The sequence below is a fragment of the Manis javanica genome, chromosome 2 (genome assembly GCF_040802235.1).
Source record: "Manis javanica isolate MJ-LG chromosome 2, MJ_LKY, whole genome shotgun sequence".
Classification (NCBI taxonomy): Eukaryota; Metazoa; Chordata; class Mammalia; order Pholidota; family Manidae; genus Manis; species Manis javanica.
Window position 1 is genome coordinate 118,725,066 of NC_133157.1, and position 22,622 is coordinate 118,747,687.

The following is a 22,622-nucleotide window of genomic DNA, read 5'->3' on the forward strand; positions in this document are numbered from 1 at the left end:
GGGGAGTATGCAGGCTTGATAAAAGGGAACAAATGACTAAAATATATCTATGCCTTTTGGGAGTGTCTGCTACCTTAAGTAGAGTGTAGAAGGTGCAAATCTCCATTCAGATGTACAAACCCAGATGCATCATTAAATTTTCTCTTAATCTAAGTCACACTCTGCCCCTATCCCACTAAACTGGTGGGGAAGTCAGACTCAGTAATAATCAGGCCTCCACTTCTCGAGGACTGTGCAAATGCCCTAGGGCCTTATACACCCACCCAGGATCCGGGAGAGCCTGTGGTCACCAGCTGTTTGCCCACACGGGTACTGTTGGGACACCCGTCTCCTAGCTGGCCTCATGACCCTAAAGTCAGGAGGCTCTGCCGCTCCCACCCCTGCAGGAGGTACCCAGAAACTGAGAGGTTCACCTGGTCCACATGTGCTCCAGGTAGCCAATTTTTCTGCACCCTTATCACCTCCCCCAGGGGCTGCCACTGAGGGCCCTGCTGATCTCTGCCCCAAAGAATCTGCATTTGTTTTCCCGTGATCATTTTCACTGGCTCTGTCGGAGGCCCTCTGCTCCCTCCCCACCTGCTCTAGGACACCTGGCTCCACCTCTGCAATGAGCTTGGCTCTTAACAAGACAGGAAGGACTGCTAGCCTCGTGCAGCTTCCGGAGAAGCCCCTTGGGCTGGAAGATATGAAGATGAGCCTGGCTGTTTGTCTGATATGGGAGGAAAGGAAGTAACTTAATGTTTCAAGCAGCGATCCTAAAAAACCAAAAAGCAGCCCAGAGAGTGGTTCTCCAGCCTTTCTACTGCCGCTGTCTCAGGCCCTGGCCCAGAACCTCTAAACGAGTCAGAGCCCAGAGCCCCACTCGTGTGCCACCCACCAGTGACGCCTGCGCAGAAGGCACGATGGCACGCGGGAGCAGAAGGGGAGGGCAGGGCTTCAGCGTCCCTCTGGTTGTGTACGCAGCAGCCCTAGTGCACGTGGGCAGTGAGGTGCCCTTGGTGCAGAGGAAGCAAGAGCAGCCGGGATGTGTCTCCCTGTAAGCAGCTCAGCCTGTCCTCAGCCGGAAGGAGGCGGGATGGGGGTAGCTTCCTAGGAAGGGAAGGGAGGGTACTGAGGTTTGCAGTGACTTTTCACTTCTGAACATCTCAGGGACTTGTGTGTGTGTTTGATAAAAACTGTATGTATTTAGGGTGTGCAACGTGATGATTTGATATAAATACACATAGTAAAATAATTACTACAGTCAAGCTAATTAACATATCTCCTCATCACATAGTTATCATTTTGGGTGTGTATGTGATGAGAGCCCCCAAATTCACTCTGGTATCAAATTTCCAGCATTCAACACAGTATTACTAACTGTTGCCACCATGCTGCTCATTAGCTCTCTAGACTTCCTCATCCCACGTATCTGTAACTCTGGAGCCTTTGGCCACTATCTCCTCATTTCCCTCGCCTCCCAGCTCTGGGAACCACAGTTCTCCTCTCTGCTTCTGTGTGTTTAATTTTTCTAGGTTCCACGTGTAAGTGACAGCATGCAGTTTTTCTCTTTCTGGCTTATTTCACTTAACATAATGTCTTTCAGGTTCATCCATGTTACCACAAATGGCAGGATTACTTTTTTCTCATGGCTGAGTAATATTCATATATGTATATACACACACACACACACACACCACTTTTGTTACCTATTCATCTGCTGATAGACACTTGGGTTGTTTCCATACCTTGGCAATTATGAAAAATACTATAATGAACATAGGAGTGTATATATCTCTTCAAGATACTGATTTCATTTCCTTTGACATATACCAGAAGAGGGATTGCTGGATCATATAGCAGCTATATTTTTAAATTTTGGGGGAAGCTCCATATTGTTTTCCATAGTGGCTGCACCAAATCACATTCCCACCAACAATGGAAAGGGTTCTCTTTTCTCCACATCCTCGCCAGCATTTGTTTCTCCTGTCTTTTTGATAGCAGCCATCCTAACTGGTATGAGGTGATATCTCATTGTGGTTTGCATTTGCATTTTCCTGATGATTAGTGCCATTTATTGAAGAGACTGTCTTCTCCTCATTATGTATTACTGGTGCCCTTGTCAAACATAAGTTGACCATATATGCTTGAGTTTATTTCTGGGCTCTGTATTCTGGCCCATTGGCCTAGATGTCTGTTTTTTGCCAGTACCATATTGTTTTGATTACAATAGCTTTATGATATGGCTTGAAATCAGGAAGTGTGATACCTCCAACTCTGTTCTTTCTCTAGACTGCCTTGTCAGGGAGTATGAATTGTCCTAAAAGCAGAATTTATTTTAGTAGAAAGTCAAATTATTTCATTTTATTCTTCACTCTGCTATTTTTTAAAAATGGACCTAAGAAGAATATCAGAGATCAGTTCTTAGCTTACACTGAAAGGACTGTAATTGAGTGGCATATCTAATCCTTCAGGTTTAGAGGGAGAAACAATTTCTTCAGTGCACATGTAGACAGGTTGCATATTCTACTATGTATATACTTGTCTAAAGCTAAATTGGACAGCATCTGAATTGTCCCACTTGCCTGGGACTAGCCTTAGAGGAAGTACCTGAGAGGGGCCTGAAGTAACCTAAAGACACAGAGGCATCTGGGTGGACCTGACAAGCCAGAACCAAGAGCAAAGGAGAACATGGGAGGTGTAGTAGATGCCAGTGACCAGAGACTAGACCGAGCAGTTACCCTCAGCAGACGCTGATGAGGACCGAAGGATAGTACAGAGTAGGTGGCCTGTCTCCATTAAAGCTGTGAAGCTGCCAAAGTCCCCTGTCCCTCTACCCTAGATGTGGTCCAGGGAGAAGAAGAGAGTCAGAAACCTAAAATGACTAAATTTACTCATAAAACCGTAAGGAAATTGAAAGCAACTGAGTTTAATGGCCATTTGTTAAAAATAATGTAATGCTAGAAATTAGAAATTAAAAAGGAGTACTAAGAGGTAAAAATTAGGTCAATTTTAGAAAAATCAAGTGACATTTTTGTGCATCTGAATTATACGCTGTGAAAATTTAACCCTGCTATAGATAACTGCTGTTTTAAAAAACCATTCTGATTACATTGTGTGAATATACTTTGATGGCAGGGAAACGTGGAAGGACAGCAGGGGATGATGATGGTTTGGATAAAGTGGTGGCTGAGAAGGTAAACAGGCTCAAGCAATGGTTAGTCAGTAGACGACCTGCCAGGCAAATAGGTGGACACGTGCATGGTTACTGAAGCCATGGGGTGAATGAGATCATTCTGGAACCCACCTACAGCGAGGAGAGGAGAGAACCTAGAGCAGGAGTTGCACGTGCACTGGTCAGGCAGAAAGGAACCAGCCAAGAGGAGCAGCTGGAGAGGTGGGAAGAACACCAGGCAGCCTGGTATCTAGAAGAGGGTTTCCTAGAAGTCATGCAGAAATGACGCTGCAGAGCAAGTGAGAGGACTGAAATACCATTGAATTTCCTATGCATTAGCAGTTACTTACTAAGTCCCCAAGTTTTTTAAATGTTAGGCTAGATACAATAGAAAAGTGGATGCAAATAACCATTGTGCTGCTTTTTAGGAGATTCTCCCCCAATACTTGCTAGGCTTTATCATTGGAGAGAATCTATATTAATGTATTTTAATTATCTATGATTTTTTTTTAATTCCTTGAATAGTTTGTAAAATTTGATGGTAAAATATACTTCAAAGAATTCAGACTGAGGTCGCAAATTGGACCAGATATTGGTTGGTCAGTAATAAGTCCCTGCAGGGGTTCTGGATCCATTCTTTTTTTTTTTTTTTAGATTCATATTCAGGTGTTTTAATGCATTATAGGAGCTACCGTGTAGTTCGTTCTTTTTTTAATTTTTTTTAATTTTGGTATCATCAATCTACAATTACATGAGCAACATTATGTTTACTAGACACCCCCCATCATCAGGCCCCCCCCACATACCCCATTACAGTCACTGTCTAGATCCATTCTTGTACCTTGGGATGCACTTGGTTTACCACAGGATAGGCAAACTGCATCCTAAATTTTAGACTGGTTTTCTTTATGAAACAGGCTTGGTTTGCCATCTCCTGCCCACATTTAAACCAAGAATTCCCACCACCCATTCTTCATTCCTCCAGTTCTGCTGATTTTCTCAGTTGTCTTTGTATACCTGCAGACATCACAGATTTCACACAGGTATTCAGGTACACACTTACAGAGGCAGTAGATTATCAGTGCCATAGTCTGCATTTACTCATCCTCAAAGTTACTTCATGTAATTAGTTTTGTCTTCTTCAAACAGATTTTCAACCCTTTGCAGGCAAGACCATGTCATACTATAAACTCATTTTCCTGTTACACTAGCACACCTATTCATCACACAGTAGACTTTCAGGACCTACTTATTAACTGGCTGGAAAGCTGATTAATTCTTTCCAAGAATTATAGTGGAACAAAGTATAGTAGGCAGTGGAGTGAAGATCTGAGAATTTGGCTTTAATTAAAACAAAAAATGGAACATTACATTCTTTAAATATTCATGGATTTTTATGTCATCTGCCTTTAAATTCCTTCTTGTCAGAAAAGAAAGTCTTACAACATATAGAAGTTCTTTCTCCTTAGATCATCAGAATTACTAACCATAGAATTTGGAACCTCCCAGTGTGAGCGGCTGCCCTCACCTGCAGAGGCAGTTTTAACTAATATGCTGTGGAAGTTGTTAGCTCAGGTTCAGGAGGCCACCTTGCAGTACTGGCCTTCACAACAAACCATGCCTCCCCATGAAAAATTTCACTTGGGAAATCAAAACCGAGCTCATTTACAAATAATCCCATCATTAAAATAAGCATAATGTTAGTTATCTGAAATTTTAATTATCTCATGCATCTTAAAAATTTACAGGCATCTTCAAATAATTGCTACCTGCAGCTCTGCTGTAAGCTTTGGCTGGATTATGCAAATTAGCCTGGGAAAGCTTCTTATCTATTCTAAAGAAAGTTCTAGAAAACATGGATAGTAAATGAGGATAATTAAAATTTTCAAATTAGTTTTAACAAGCTGTAACCTTATTTTATAAGGTTTCTCTTTCTGTGAGCTGTATTTTTCAATGTGCAAAAGTGTCAAAGTAAAATGTCTAAGTGAAAACTGCAGTGCTAATTACAAAGTTCAAAATAAATAAGGTAACTACATGGATTTATTTCATATCTTTGTTTTGATAACAGTTGTGATAGTTGAAACTGATATGAGCTAACTTCACTTGCATTTTCACTGCAAGAAATACAGAGATAGATAGATGATAGGTAACTAGATCTATATAAATAGAGATTTATATGTGTAACTAGACATGGCCAGTTGATCATAGATCCTAGTAGAAACTGTTTTATTTATGTGGCATCATTTCTCCCTGAATGGTATGCAGAGTGCTTGTTTTTTGGAGATGTTTTTCTTCTTAATTGTGTTACACCTGATAGTTTATGTTGACTATCAAGAAGAGAAGAAAAAAATTAATTGCAGGACAAATAAAACCTGTTAATGCAAAAGCATATTCTCTTCCTCTCCTTTTACAAAGAAATTATGACTATCCAACAGGCTGTCATTTTTTTAACGGGTTGCAAGATCAACAAATAAGGATGCAATAATAATTCCCACATTTCATTTACATAATAGCATCAGTAAATACAGCACTAAACCAAAGCAGTCTCTTGCCATGCACACATACAATATATAATAAAAATGCCTTTATGTTTCTTTCAGAGGAAATACCAGGGAAAAATTAGCAATTTTCCATTTATTTCTAAATTTTTATGGTATTTAGTTTCATGTGATAACCTAATATTTTCAGTTATTGCAGTACAGATTTGATCGGCTTTCTTTTTCAGTTGTGCCTATGAGTTTACCAGTGTAATGCTGGCACCCAGAAATGTACTTTGCCAACTATCCAATGTCTTTACATGTATCTATAAGCATGCTTACATTTATGTGAAAGCCAGTGGCTCAAATAATGTTGAGTTGTGTATTTATAGAAATATTTTTTCATTAAGAATACAAAGTAGAGAGATTTCAGAAATTCTGTTTCTTTTCACACAACATACCTCTGAAGAGCACTTACCTTCCTAAGTCTTCTTCCTCTTCCTCTTTCTTTACAAGAAGTAATACAAATTCCCCAGAACTCTTAGGAAAAACATATGAAATTAAGTGATTTTATTTACAACTTAACAATTCAGTGAGAATCTTTTATTTTTAGTGTTTAATTATATAAAATACTGATCAAATGAAGCAGTTTGCCTTACACAAGTCTACACTCTGAAATACAGATTTCTAATGAATTAACTGAATTAGTTCAAAGTACTTGACCTAGAAGCTTTAAACGGAAACAGCCACATTGTTTGCACCCAAATTATTTCTCCTCACATCCTACTTTTTATCTACTCTAAACTACAGAGGACGTGGGAGCTAACATGAAGGCAGGAGAATAATGAACAACATGCTTCCCCAACTTCCCATTAAATGTTTGATAAAAATGCACAAAAAAGACCAGTAATATCAGCAGTACTAGAAGCTGAGTTTGTCTCTACATGTTTTGACACCATATTACTTAGATACAGGAGATAAATTCAAAGTGGAATTACATAGCATATTTAATAAAATAAAATAACCGATGAGGTAAATTCACATATAGTATATTTATAATTTCATAGCACATAGAAAAGATACCTTCTTTTTAAATCCCTGGTATGTCTTTTTAAATTGTTCTTACAATGAGACATACCAGGCCAGTCCACAAAATTGTAATTAAAGTAGATTATATTTTTGACCATGATAGAATTGAGATAGAAGTGAAAAAAAGCCTGCAAGTTAAAAATTAATAAGATAATCTGAAGTGAAGAAAGTATAGAGTTACAAATTATTACAAAATAGTAAAAATGAGACTAACTACCTGTAAAAACTGTGAATGGGATGTAACCAGATCTGTATCCATAGGAAAATTCAAATAATTAAATATTCTCATTATTAATTAAGAGAAAATAATGAAAAAGGGATGTAAATAAGAAATTGTTTTAACAGGGAAAACAAATAGTGAACCCCAGGAAAAACAGAAAAGAGAAATAATTGCCATAAGACAGAAATACACCAAATACGTATATGAAGTGAAGACAATGTTTTTTTTAAATAGAGCAACAAAATTAATAAATTCGTCTCTGATTACTTGAACAAGAAGCCACAAAAAAAAATTAGAAGTAAGAACAAGATTATTAAAACTGTAGTTAATAATATTAAAATCTTGGCATGCTATAAATTCAATCAATTTCACAAGGACAATTTGAGGCTGAAATACAAATTTCCAAGAAGAAATTAGACAGTTTGACAATATGCTTCCAAAGAATTGCCTAAGGCTCTAAGAACTCAGAGTGTCTTAGGCTACTGCAGTCAGAGTTCATGGAATAGGTAATTCCTGTAACTATGTAATTTGCTTGAGGAAAAAAAAAAGGAAAATAGAGAGTTACTTATTTTGTGAAACTCATGTACCCTAAAATCAAACTCTGACATAACGTTTTAGAGAGGAAGAAAAAGAAGGAAAGAAGGAAGCAAGCAAGCTATGGATCAATCTCACAGATTTAGAGGTTACTACTAGCTAATAGGATACTACTAGCTAATAGAGTGTAATATTACATTAGAAGACTCTCCAAATACCACATATTAATGTAACACAGTATCAAAAGGTCAAAAGAAAAAAGTCATGTTGATAAATGTTGAAACAGTTTTTCAATAAAATCCAATACTCAGTCCTGCTGAAAAGCAAAGCTCTTGCTAAAGTAGGACATTCTTTAACAATATGAAGAATATATTTCTTAAACAAATTGTCACTGGAACCAGTTCCATTAGAAAGCTGGATTAGGGTAAGGATGCTAGTAACCACATTTTCTTGTATTATTTGAGAATTTCTAGCTGATACAGTAAAACAGCAAACAAGTTTCTAGAAAGCACAACTTTTGAAAAGGAGAAGATAGGATTACAAGGGTATTAGTAGTCAACATGAGTTTTGATCTCAAAAATTCAAGGAATGAACCAAAATATGATTGGTTCTAGCAAGATAATTCTTCAGGGATATATAGGCATATAGATATTCTTTCCTATAAAATTTATAATGGAAAAAGAACTCAATGGAAATAACAGCAAAAATGTATTACCTTGAAATAAAGCTGGCAAGAAAATCACAAAGACAAAAAAGAAGAGGTGGGTAATGGAATGACATACTGTGTTTCTGGTTTGGGAGGTGAGATATTGTAAATATGACTATTCCAAAATTAATTTCTAGATTTAAAAAAGCTGGATGAAATCTCTATGAGATTTTCCTCTTAGAACTTAAGAAAATGTCCCTAAAGATGATTTGTACATTTCAGGAAAAAATAATAATAAATGAAGACTTTCCTTATTAGATAGTAAAATTAATACTATAAATCTATAATAATTAAAACCATAAACCTCTGTTATAAAATTCAACCACAAATTAATGCAACAGGATAGCCCTCAAGTTGATCCTCGTATTTATAAAAACCTGTCACAAAAAGATGCACAGGAAACCAGTAAGAAATAGACCTATGATGCTTAAAATTTTTCTGATTTGAAGAAATAAGATAGTCTTACCAAATATTTCCCACCTATATTAATGATTTAAGTGCATAAAATTGTTAAAAGTCACACGATATGAAAAATTGGCTTAGGAAAAGAAAAACCATAAGAATAAAAGGAATCACAAAGAGAAATTGTCATAGACGTGGACTGCATGAACACTAAAACCTCCTAGAGATTACAAAGCATCAGTAAAAGTTAAAGAGTTGAAAATGCAAAGTGGATACAATGTCTACAACAGATAAAGGGTTAACGTGTCATGTAGAAAGAGCTCCTACAAATTAAGAAAAGCATTAACACCCCAGTGGAGAAATGGGCACAAGACATTCATTTGTTTATAGAATAACAAATGCAAATGGCAAGTAAGCATATATATGACCACCTTAGAAATAAAAAATACAAATGAAAAGTTTTATGGATGAAAAATTATTTAATGGTGATGAGAATGTGCTAATTTTATTCTCAAACAGTAGTGGTGAGATGGTAAGGAGTCAACATTTTGAAAAGTGATTGGGCAATACATAAAAAGAAAAACAAACATTGAAATAGTTTACACTTTCAATGCAATACTTACGAGAACATAGCCAAGGAAATTATCAGAACAAAAAAATGTATGTATGTGGCAAAAACTAAAATTAGAAAATAAGGATATGGCAGCCCTTAGAAGTCATTTTTCAAAGAATAATCTTGGCAAACTGCTAGCTAATCTAAAGTACTGGATAAGATATTACAGAATTGGAAGTGAAATAGTAGGAGTTATCTTACTCTCCCAGCTGTAAGGTGGTTCATTAACAAGAACACCTGTATGTAGCATCCTAGAAAAACCCTTGCTGACTTGGACCTTCAGAGTCCACTTCTGTATAAAACTAAGAATCCCAGTAATGTTACTACGGCCTGGTACAGAGTCCTGTGTTTTAAGACTCCATTGTCATCTCCAGATATGGCTTCTTTGCTACCAGGCTGTCTTGAGCCGCTGAAAGCTTGCTTGGCATCTCTGCTTGGTCATGCTTATAGCCAGACTTCCTCTAATAAGGAGTGATGGCTTATTAAAAATACTTGTATGTTTCATCTCACCTTGATATTAACCACCTGTGTGTTATAAAATGTGAGCAGAAGGCAAGAAGAAACAAAATATTGCTTGTTTAAAATCAGATCATGTACTTTTCTCTTCTGTTTTTAAAAGGCCAATCTGAGGAAATGATTATGAACAGTCAATGAACAATTTTCTTAAATTTGGCTGTTTGTGAAAAATTAACATAGGTTTCACCTCAGGCTATACACTCAAATATTTTTCAGATAGATTAGGATCAATATGAGCTTGAAAAATAATCAAGATCTAATTAAGGGTCCTTAAATGCCACTTCTGAGTTTTCCTTATTCCAGGCAAATAAGCATGTCTTTTGTTGTTTGACTGCCTTCATAGTCCCATGTATTGCCCTACAACAGGATACAGTCCAGCCCAGCCACTCACTGTCCCCAAAGAAGGCGGCACGCTTAACACACCGTCAGCATCACGTGTTCATTCCCATATAGCTCTGCCGGGAGGAGGGGGGGCGCCCTCCTTTGACGACTGTGCACGCATGTGCAGTATGGCTGGGAGCAAGGGTGTAGCCTAACCCCACAGATTAGAAGGAAACAAACCAGCCTCTGAGGACACGAAGGCATGACCTCAGCCCAACAGAGGACGGTAGCCAGCAGGTACTTAGCGATCATGTCCGGGAGACAAATGATCATCCAGAGGGCATGTCTTTTGGTGACCCCACAAACAGAGTTGCTTTATTCTCCTCTGCCTCTCCTGTGGCTTAAGTGGAAGAGACAGGAGGGTCAGGCAGGGGGCGGCACTTCAGCTAAACCTTAAGAGGGTGATTAAAAAACGAAATGCTCAGTTTTCTAGATGCCATTACACAGTACCCATCTCAGAGAGTGGTGAAAGCTTACAGCCGGGGACCTGGAGGGTACGTACAGGTGTAAGCTGGCTCTAGGGCATCCGTGTTCAGCTTGGACAAAAGGAAGAGCCAAAGGCGTTCCTTGAGCAGTTCCGAGCGAGCTGGGGCCCCAGAGCTGCCTGCAGAGGAGGTCAGAGGAAGCCTGGGAGCCAGACCCATGAGCAGCACACCATCCCCAAAGTGTTCAGGGCACGCGCGGTGAGGGAGAACCACCTGCCCTTCCAGCCTGTCACCTCGGGTGGACTGAGGAGACCACAGATAGAGCACTGAGTACAATAAAGCAAGTGGTCAGACCCCGGGCACCCGGGGGGAATGAAAGTCAGGAGCCCAGAGCAGAAGGCCGTGCACGGCAGGCAGCAGCACTGAGGACCCACCGGTATCCGGTTCAAGCACTGCTCGCCTGGCTGAAAGGACAGATGAGGTAAAAGGCACAATAGCGGCTTCAGAAAAGCAGGTCGCAGCCCTGACTAGGGTGAATCTTGCCTTTGACATGCAGCAATGAATATTCCCCTCCTCCCAGATGTCACTATATTGCTTTAAGTTCACAGACTGTCAGAAGTAAATGGAGATTTACAAAAACCAAAATATTGATTTCTTAAAGAAGAAATTACAATAACATAAGTGCATTTCTGTTCTGCTAATATCTGATGTAGACATGTGATACTTATGCAAATTATACTCTGCATGTATACTTAAGTAAAATGGTGTTGTTATCATTAAAATGAGAACCATACTGAAATTTAATTTTCTAAAGCAAATATTGGCAATGAGTTTTATGCTGAGTACAAAAAGTTGAGATTTTTATCCATGCATTATTTCTAAAATGTGCATTCCTGGGAAACTAAAACACTTAATGAAATTATTATTAGAACTATAATATAAATAATATTTTATCTTCTGGCTATTTGATATAGCAGTAACCTTTGCAGCTATTATTTATCATGCACAGTACATAAACTAGTCATAAACCTAATTTTGTTACTACCAACATTGATATGCTGGTGATAATTTGTGATTATAAATGTTTATGTCACTTTTGTAATAAAAGGGTTGGAATGATGTTACCAGGCAGTGTTTTTACTCCCCCAAAGGAACAAAAATTTCCAGAGAAAATAAGTTTATGCCATTCTGAAATGTTTGTATGCTGCTAGAGTCACGGGTAGTTTGTTCTTCAAAAATAGCCTGGGGAAATTTAATCTGAGCAATCAGACCCTGTTGAATACATCCATCAATAATTTTCACTTACCGGCTGCCCATTTTGCATGTCAATATCTTAAGTGTGACACCATTGAAGAACAAACAGTCAGCCCTCTGCTTTAGATTATTCTGGTGTAGAAGGTCAATGAACTAACACTAAAGCAGATTCTGTGAGAGATAACAATTAAACAGAAATTCTAAAAATTCAGTGCACTTTGACATTATTTTTTATTAAGGTAACACTGATATACAATAACATGAGCAACATTGTGGTTACTGTATTCCCCCATTATCAAATTTCCACCACATACCCCATTACAGTCATTGTCCTTCAGCGTAGTAAGATGCTATAGAGCCACTACTTGTCTTCTCTGTGCTATACTTCCTTCCCCGTGCCCTCCCTATATTATGTGTGCTAATCATCATATCCCTTAATTCCTTTATCCCTCCCTTGCCCCCAACCCTCCCAGTCCCTTTACCTTTGGTAACTGTTAGTCCATTCTTGGGTTCTGTGAGTCTGATGCTGTTTTGTTCCTTCAGTTACTGCTTTGTTGTTATACTCCACAGATGAGTGAAATCATTTGGTATTTGTCTTTCTCTGCCTGGCTTATTTCACTAAGCATAATATCCTCTAGCTCCATCCATGTTGTTGCAAGTGGTCGAATTTGCTTTCTTCTTATGGCTGAATAATATTCCATTGTGTATATGTACCACCTCTTCTTTATCCATTCATCTACTGATGGACACTTAGGTTGCTTCCAAGTCTTGGCTATTGTAAATAGTGCTGCGATAAACATAGGGTGCATATGTCTTTTTGAATCTGCAAACCTGCATTCCTAGGGTAAATTCCTAAAAGTAGAATTCCTGGGTCAAATGGTATTTCTATTTTGAGCTTTTTGAGGAATCTCCATACTGCTTTCCACAATGGTTGAACTAATTTACATTCCCACCAGCAGGGTAGGAACAATCCCCTTTCTCTGCATCCTCACCAGCATTTGTTGTTTGTCTTTTGGATGTTGGCCATCCTAACTGGTGTGAGGTGATATCTCATTGTGGTTTTAATTTGCATTTCTCTGGTGATTAGTGATGTGGAGCATCTTTTTATATGCCTGTTGGCCATCTGAATTTCTTCTTTGGAGAATTGTCTGTTCAGATCCCTGGCCATTTTTTAATTGGGTTACTATGTTGAATAAAAGCAAGGAGAGTGGGCATTCTTGTCTCATCCCAATCTTAAGAGGGGAAGCTTTCAGCTTTTCACTGTTAAGTATGATGTTGGCTGTGGGTTTGTCTTATATGGCCTTATTATGTTGAGTTACTTGCCCTCTATACCCATTTTGTTTAGAGTTTTTATCATGAATGGATGTTGAATTTTGTTGAATGCTTTTTCAGCATCTGTGGAGGTGATCATGTGGTTTTTGTCCTTCTTTTTGTTTATGTGGTTGATGTTGATGGATTTTTGAATGTTGTACCATCCTTGCATCCCTGGAATGAATCACACTTGGTCATGGTGTGTGACCTTCTTGATGTATTTTTGAATTTGGTGTGCTAATATTTTTTGAGTATTTCTGCATCTATGTTCATCACGGATATGGATCTGTAATTTTCTTTTTTTGTGGTGTCTTTGCCTGGTTTTGGTATTAGAGTGATGCAGGCTTCATAGAATGAGTTTGAAAGTATTTCCTCTTCTTCTGTTTTTGGAAAACTTTAAGGAGAATGGGTATTATGTCTTCTTCTCTAAATGTCTGATAAAATTCAGTGGTGAAGCCATCTGGTCTGGGAGTTTTGTTCTTGGGTTGTTTTTTGATTACCGATTCAATTTCATTGCTGGTAATTGGTATGTTCAGATTTTCTGTTTCTTCATGTGTCAGTCTTGGTAAGTTGTATTTTTCTAGAAAATTGTCCCCTTCTTCTAGGTTATCCAATTTGTTAGCATATAATTTTTGATAGTATTCTCTAATAATTCTTTGTATTTTGGTGGTGTCCATTGTGATTTTTCCTTTCTCATTTCTGATTCTGTTTATGTGTGTAGATTCTCTGTTTCTTGATAAGTCTGGCAAGGGGTTTATCTATTTTGTTTATTTTTTTCAAAGAACCTCCTCTTGGTTTCATTAATTTTTTCTATTGTTTTATTCTTCTCAATTTTATTTATTTCTTCTCTCATCTTTATTATGTCCCTCCCTCTGTTGACTTTGGACCTCATTTGCTCTTCTTTTTCCAGTTTCAATAATTGTTAATTTAGACTGTTCATTTGGGATTGTTTTTCCTTCTTTAAATAGGCCTGGATTGCTAAATACTTTCCTCTTAGAACTGCCTTCGCTGCCTCCCACAGAAGTTGGGGCTTTGTGCTCTTGTTTTAATTTGTCTCCATATAGTTTTTGACCTCTGATATAATTTGGTCATTGATCCATTGATTATTTAGGAGCATGTTGTTAAGCTTCCATGTGTTTGTGTGCCTTTTTGGTTTTCTTTGTACAATTTATTTCTAGTTTTATACCTTTGTGATCTGAGAAGTTGTTTGGTAGAATTTCAATGTTTTTAAATTTACTGAGGCTCTTTTTGTGGCTAGTATGTGGTCTATTCTGGAAAATGTTCCATGTGCACTTGAGAAGAATGTGTATCTTGCTGCTTTTGGGTGTAGAGTTCTATGGATGTCTTTTAGGTGCATCTGTTGTAATGTGTTGTCCAGTGCCTCTGTCTCCTTTCTTGTTTTCTGTCTTGTTGATCTCTACTTTGGAGTGAATGGTGTGTTGAAGTCTCCCAAAATGAATGCATTGCAGTCTTTTTCCCCCTTTAATTCTGTTAGTATTTGTTTCACATATGTCGGTGCTCCTGTGTTGGGTGCATATATATTTATAATGGTTATATCTCCTTGTTCGATTGACCCTTTTATCATCATGTAATGTCATTCTTTGTCTCTTGTTACTTTGTTTTGAAGTCTATTTTGTCTGATTCAAGTACTGAAAATCCTGCTTTTGTCTCCCTATTGTTTACATGAAATATCTTTTTCCATCCCTTCACTTTTAGTTTGTGCATGTGTTTGGGTTTGAGGTGAGTCTCTTGTAGGCAGAATATAGATGGGTCTTGCTTTTTTATCCATTCTGTAACTCTTTGTCTTTTGATTGGTGCATTCAGTCCATTTAAATTTAGGGTGATTATTGATAGATATGTACTTGTTGCCATCCCAGGCTTTAGATTCATAGTTACCAAAGTTTCAAGGGCAGCTTCTTTACTATCTAGCATCTACCTTAACTCACTTACTACGTTATTATAAACACAGTCTGATGTTTCTTTTTTCTCTCCCTTCTTTTTCTTCGTCCTCCATTCTTTATATGTTAGGTGTCATATTCTGTACTCTTTGTATCCCTTGACTGAGTTTGTGTGTAGCTGATTTAATTTTGCATTTGGTTAGTATTTAGTTGGTCTAATTCCTTTGCTGTGGTTTTATTTTCTTTGGTGACAGCTTTTTAGTCTTAAGCACACTTCCATCTAGAGCAGTCCTTTTAAAATACACTGTAGAGATGGTTTCTGGGAGGTAAATTCCCTTAATTTTTACTTATCTGGGAATTGTTTAATCCCTCCTTCATTTAAATGATAATCTTGCTGGGTAGAGTATTCTTGGCTTGAGGCCCTTCTGTTTCATTGCACTGTATATATCATGCCACTCCCTCCTGGCTTGTAAGGTTTCTGCTGAAAAGTCTGATGATAACCTGATGGGTTTTCCTTTGTAGGTGATCTTTTTTCTCTCTCTGGCTGCTTTTAATACTCTGACCTTGTCTTTGATCTTTTCCATTTTAATTATTATATGTCTTGTTGTTGTCCTCCTTGGGTCCCTTGTATTGGGAGATCTGTGGACTTCTGTGGCACTTTGACATTTTTTATCTCTATAATACACACATCCCTGCATGCCTACTTACATGTAGAAGTTAAGTAATGATCCCCCATCCAAAATATATGGTCCCACTATTTAAAAAAAAATACAATTTCACATAATTGTGATCATACCATACATTCCAAGATTCCTTTGAGAGCAGTATTTTTTAATTTTTTTTTTCTGTTTCTTTCTCCCTGTTATTCTTCCCCAACTCACACATTATGCTCCCCTCAAAGTACCCTTTATTATAAAACATGTTGTCTCTTATGTTTCTTGCAGAGATGCATACGTGGACTTACACACATATGCACACACAGATTTTTGTCATTTTTCTATAAAAAATTTTTCTATAAATAGGATCATTATATGAACATTTACATACCTTGCTTTTACCCTCCAGAACCTTAGCTGGAATCCCTGCACAGCAACTGGAATAGCCATAGTTCATTCTTTTCAATGGATGTATAATATTTCATGCATGCAGCCCAGTAATTTGTATAACCATTTCCCTGTTAGATTTTCACTTTACTTCAACTTATTGGTACTATGAGAAATGTTGCAGTAAACATCTTTGAAAATGTCCTTGTATACTAGGGTTTTATTTTTATGGCATAAGTCCTCAGGGAGGGTTGAGTTGAAAGATATTTAGAGTTTTGATAAACTCATTTTTTGAAAGCCCTAACAGCTGATATTTCCTTCAATGATTTGTGAGAATAGACTTTTTCTGACATTCTGTCCATCAGTGTTATTCCTCTCTTTAACCTTTGCTAATGTGTCTGAAGTAAAATGGTATTTTACTGTTTTCTTAGTTTATATTTCTGCATCTGCTAGCAAGCTCAGGTGCCTTCCCATGCTGTCAGCTTTTTGGATTTGCTCACCTTGGACTTCCTGTTTATATCTTTTGCCCATTTTTCATTCGGTTTGTATTTTTGCAGTCATTTGTTAACACTCTTGTGTGTTAGAAATACCAACCTGTTACTTGTCATCTATGCTGTAAATAAAGTTTGCCAGATCTATTATGTGTCCTTTGACCATATTGGCATGTTAAGGTTTTTCATCTATTTTTTATGAGGCAAGTATGTCTGCCTTTCTTAAGACTTCTGAATTTTGGTTAAGACATTTGTACCCATAGATTGTTCATGAAGTCCTTGGGATTCTCCTTCAAGAGTTTTGTTAATTCTTTTATTTACATTTATCTTTAAAGAATTAGAAATTCATTTTTATATGTCGTGACTAGAGTGATCAGTTAACAAAAATATAGAGCATATCTGCTATTCACTTAGCACTGTGGCTCTAAGCTAAAATGGAACCAATCAAGCTTCTTAGCATCTCCAAACCCCTACCACATGCAGACCACCAGTGACAAGGCAGAAGAGCAATAAAACTTAAGTAATGATCCCCCCATCCCAAAACATGTGGTCTCACTATTTTAAAAAAATTCATAAGTACAGTTTTTATTGTGTATAATATAGTAAGGTTTTATATTACTGTGTTAGGGCTGCTGCAACAAATTTCTGCAGACTGGGTGGCTTACAAAGAAGAAATATATTTCCTCACAGTTCTGAGGTTAGAAGTTCAGGATGGTGTTGGCAAGGTTGTTTCCTTCTGAGGCCTCTCCTTGGCCTGTAGGCAGCTGTTAGCCGTCTTCACCTCATGTCTTTACATGGTCTGCCTTCCATGTGAGTCTGTATCCTAATCTGTTCTTGTAAGGACACCAGTCATACTGGATTAGGGCCACCCTAATGACCTCACTTTAAAGTTCCTTTCTCAAAATACAGTCACATTCTCAGGTCTTGGGAATGAGGATTTCAACATATGAATTTTGAGGGGAAACAATTCAGACTTGCAAAGACATCTTCAAGAGTAAGTCTGTAAGTACAGTTGATGTTCTTGTAAGAAGGAACTCACTGATCAGTCAACCAAAGCTCATGGAAGGGGTGGCATGGGAGACAAGCATTGAAGGATGCTTAAGATTTCAGTGAACCTATGCAAAGCTTTTCTATGAGAAGATGAGAATAAGAAAAGTTATAGCTATAAACACAGTGTGTCAGGGTTCCAAAAAGGTAACAAGAAGATAAGTCATTTTGTGGGGGAATGGAAATTAAAATTGGAATTGCTAAGACCTTAACTAATCTGGATCTAGGAGAAGTTTGGGCTTATTGAAGAACAAAAGAAGAAGTATCTTAAATTTTTTTTTGTTGTTGTTATTATCATTAATCTACAATTACATGAAGAACATTATGTTTACTAGCCTCCCCCCTATACCAAGTCCCCCCCACAAACCCTATTAGTGTCACTGTCCATCAGCATAGTAAGATGCTGTAGAATCACTACTTGTCTTCTCTGTGTTGCACAGCCCTCCCCATGCCCCTCCCCCCTACATTATACATGCTAATCATAAGGCCCCTTTCTTTTTCCCCCGCCCTTATCCCTTCCTTCCCACCCATCCTCCCTAGTCCCTTTCCCTTTGGTAACTGTTACTCCATTCTTGGGTTCTGTGAGTCTGATGCTGTTTTGTTCCTTCAGTTACTCCTTTGTTCTTATACTCCACATATGAGTGAAATCATTTGGTACTTGTCTTTCTCCACCTGGCTTATTTCACTGAGCATAATACCCTCTAGCTCCATCCATGTTGTTGTGAATGGTAGGATTTGTTTTCTTCTTATGGCTGAATAATATTCCATTGTGTACATGTACCACATCTTCTTTATCCATTCATCTACCAAAATGGATCAAAGATCTGAATGTAAGTCATGAAACCATAAAACTCTTAGAAAAAAACATAGGCAAAAATCTCTTGGACATGAATATGAGCAACTTCCTCATGAACATATCTCCCCAGGCAAGGGAAACAAAAGCAAAAATGAACAAATGGGACTATATCAAGCTGAAAAGCTTCTGTACAGCAAAGGACACCATCAATAGAACAAAAACGTACCCTACAGTATGGGAGAATATATTCATAAATGACAGGTCTGATAAAGGGTTGACATCCAAAATATATAAAGAGCTCATGTGCCTCAACAAACAAAAAGCAAATAATCCAATTAAAAAATGGGCAGAGGAGCTGAACAGACAGTTCTCCAAAGAAGAAATTCAGATGGCCAACAGACACATGAAAAGATGCTCCACATTGCTAGTCATCAGAGAAATGCAAATTAAAACCACAATGAGATTTCACCTCACACCAGTAAGGATCACCACCATCCAAAAGACAAACAACAACAAATGTTGGTGAAGTTGTGGAGAAAGGGGAACCCTCCTACACTGCTGGTGGGTATGTAAATTAGTTCAACCACTGTGGAAAGCAGTATGGAGGTTCCTCAAAAAGCTCAAAATAGAAATACCATTTGACCCAAGAATTCCACTTCTAGGTATTTACCCTAAGAATGCAGCAGCCCAGTTTGAAAAAGACAGATGCACCCCTATGTTTATCACAGCACTATTTACAATAGCCAAGAAATGGAAGCAACTGAAGTGTCCATCAGTAGATGAATGTTATCTTAAGTTTTTGAAAAATGAAATTGCATAATAAAGTGGTATTCCCAGAAGGAAAACCTGATTTTCATCAGTGGGATCAAGTGTAGAGACCAGATGAAGACTCTGCCCCCACTAGTAATAAGCAGTTTAGTCCCAGGATCTAAATGGGCCCAGATATTTGGATTCTTCTGTCTACTATTGTGGAGAAGAAAGGAGACAGAGCCCAACATCAGAGATTGGTTGGAAAAGTGCCTTCACTCTTTCTGTCTATCACAAATCTCAGTTAACATAGTCTCATCAACAAAGATCTCATTTTCCCTTGTTTCATGAGTAAAAGGATGGTAATGCATGACTGAGTGGTTTTCTCTGATTAGCACTGTTCCATGCATGCCGCCTCAATGAAGTACTCCCCAACTAGCTGACCTGTCTTTGTCATCCAGCAATTTCTCACAGAATTTGAAAGGAATGAGATGGATAATGTTAGAATATGAATGCTATAAGTGATAAGCATGTTCACCTAGTAGACTGGACATGGGCCTAGAAAGTTAGATATTATAAGTCTCTATGCTGCTTGAAACTGCCAATTATGGTTGTTTACATGCAGTAAGTGTTAAATATTCATTGACTTGTTTCTACTTGGATTGATTTGATTAGTATTGTTTGGAGAAATTCTGTTTCTCTGTGTATTTCTACATCTAAGGATTAGGAATCATTACTCCTTTTATTATATGTAATAATAATCTGTTCCTGCCCTTAATATCCTGCTAGGAGATGCATGCCCAGATACCTGTTGAGTGTAAGTCATCCTTCAATAAGTATCCATACTCCACTCCCACCTGATCTCGATATATCTATAGAGCAGACATTCCTGCACAAATGCAGTTGAAAGATGGGGTGGTGAAGAATCATGAGAAACAGGAAGGCTTCATGGCAGACTGTTAGCTCTGTAAATACAAAGCCACTTGGAATGAGCACTAACCACTGGGCGTGCAGATCATCACAAGGTCTCACCATATTGCTACTGCTTTGAGAATTTGGCTATATTGACAAAGCAGGAAAAGATGACCAACATTATTCTTTCTTGGTCAAGGTTTTTGAAGACACAGCTGAGAAGTCTAATAGTTGAGGTTCTAAATCTTGGTGAAAGAGCAGATCGGACTTTTAAAAGAATCAAGCTACACATGAGCATTCTCCTTGTTTGGGCACAACACAGGGGGTGGTATCAATGTGAACACCATGCAGTGCTTAGATGGGTGGGTCACTGTGTAAGGCCAGTGCTGAGGGAGGGAAGGGGACAGCAAGATTCTATGAGCATTAGACCCCTTTTTAAGTGTTGTATGGTGGCTTTGGCCCCTCTCCCGATCCATCCTCTGAACTGCGGTACCTTTGCTGCATTACCAGACTATGCATTTCTTTTCTTACTCTTCTTTCCTTTCCCTTAGCGTTCAAAGTCCTAGACCACCCGACAATGGGAAGGAAGCATGTGGTCAGGAATATAAGGGTTGGTGCAAGGGACAAAGGTATTTCCTCTTGCACTTTAGCTCCAATTGTATGTGTGTAATTTCCTATTCCCCCAAAAGGAGAACACTGCTTGATAATAGTCTTTGTAATTGAACACTTGTTTATGATCACCTTTCTTGCAGGTATTTCTAATGGAGAAGAGCCAAAAATATTAAGACCCCCAAGAAGGGCCCAGAAACCCAAAACATTAAACAGCCCTGAAGACTCCACATACTACTATCTGCTACATGTAAGTGGCTCACTCTTCTTATCAGATGGGCCCCATCGCATGCACTAATGCTCCTCTTCCTCTGGGTCTGAGTCTCTCCCATAGTCCTGTAAACCCACATCATCCCCGCCATTCTCTCTGCTGGTCCATTAATCTGAGACGATATGCAAATATCAACCCTGAAAAAGAAACACATGAAAGCAGGGCTCTCCAGAGAGGGGCTATAATGTAAGGGGGCGAGCTATGATGAAATTAGAAGACGTGGAAGGAGGGACAGATGGAGCCTTTTACTGAGTGCTCTCAAATCCCAGGTCTAGAGTGAGGCACGTTCACATACATTGTGATGTCTAGTCCTGGAAACAGCCCTTAAGGTGGATTCCCATCTCGTGGATCAGGACTCTGGGCACAGAGAAGGCTGTCCTCCTCTGCCAGGGTTGACTGTCCTGAGGCCTTCCGACTGCTCAGCTCCTGCCCACTAGGCAGTGTGAGGGCTCCTGGGCATCGCCCCTGCCAGCCCACCCTTCCTCTTCTGCTCCTGTCCTCCATGCATGCCACCATCATCCCCTCAATTACCTAAACCAAGGACTTGGGAGCCATCCTGATCTTGCCCTCTCCCTCTTACCTGACATCCGACTAGTCATTGCATAGTGGGGCTCCCACTGGCAAAGCCCCCTCCAGTTCATGTCCCTTCTCTCACCTCACAGCACTGACTCTCCTTAAGACCATCACATTCCTCCTTGAGAACAGTGCAGGCCCCACATCACTGCTTCCCGTCAGCCTCTCCAGCTCATGCCAGAAACCCTCTAAGACAGAAATGTGATTGTGTTTCTCCCCTGATGGTTCCTTTAGCTAAAGCCCAGCCCTCCCGAGGCCGTCCTCACTGGGGCCAGGAAGCCCTTCAGTCTCACCTCCCGGTTCCCATGCTACCTGCCATGGTTAGCTGCCCCCGAGTCCTTCGTGCCTGCCAGCCTTTCCCTTTGCAGGACTGACTCACTCTTCCACGTCCCTCTGCCAGACTGAGAAAGCAGCGATTCTCCATGCCCAGATGGCACCCAGAGAATGATTGCAATCTGCTGGGATGAAGCTTCCCACTTGACTTCCAAGCCAACCAGTCTCCTAGTCCTCTCCCTTCTCCCTGGAGAGAAGGCTCCTCTCCACCACGGTGCTGCCTAGCGCCCCATCTCAGACTGTCTCTTCTCATTACCTTTGGGTAATCTCATGACCCCAATTGCTGCTGATTCTGAATCTTTATCTGTGGCTCACATCTCTTTCTAATAATGACTCAGGGCCAACAGTTTCCTCAGAAACTGAGTAATGGAGCACATTCATATCAAAGGCCCTGTCGAGTTTTATTATTTTCTTTAGTAATTTCCCTGATGCACCGCATTGGTAGTTGGGGCCACCCCAAGGCTTTGTTTCCCCTGGTTTGGTTACCTTCTTCATTCTTGGGAAGACCTCTCCATGAATAAAATGGTAGGTATATTTCCAAAAGGAATGACTGAGGAACAGTCTTCAAAGTCTTCTGAGCTGAGACCTCTGTTCTCTCAAAGGAAGGCGTCCTCAAGAAATACGTTGAAGTCATCTTTTTTTAAATTGCTCATGCATGTTTTTGAATAAGTACAAGGGTCCCTACCCTGTGAGGCATACAAGGTTCAGTGACTCAGGATGTACTTCAGGGAGAATGAGCTTGCTGCCAAAGTTTTCTCAGTGTAAAATTATCCCAACAATGTTTGCCTTAAGAATGTAAGGTTAAATCCATCTAGGAAAA

At 38.9% G+C, this 22,622-nt stretch overlaps 1 protein-coding gene across 11 annotated transcripts in view; it reads left to right on the top strand.

The window, feature by feature from the left end:
- Nucleotides 1–22,622, top strand: part of LOC118970050 (myosin-IIIa-like) — a 220,068-nt gene that overhangs the window by 189,208 nt on the left and 8,238 nt on the right. For 9 of the 11 annotated variants that reach the window (XR_012128034.1, XM_073229232.1, XM_073229235.1 and 6 more), the window contains one exon: nucleotides 20,769–20,875. Coding sequence is in view for 8 of the 11 variants with exons in the window: in XM_073229232.1 (XP_073085333.1) it covers nucleotides 20,769–20,875 (107 nt within the window). In the remaining 3 variants the exon portion in view is untranslated. Of the gene's footprint in view, nucleotides 1–20,768; nucleotides 20,876–21,837; nucleotides 22,065–22,622 lie in introns of all 11 variants that reach the window. The other 2 variants (XR_012128036.1, XR_012128035.1) reach the window with 2 other exon arrangements.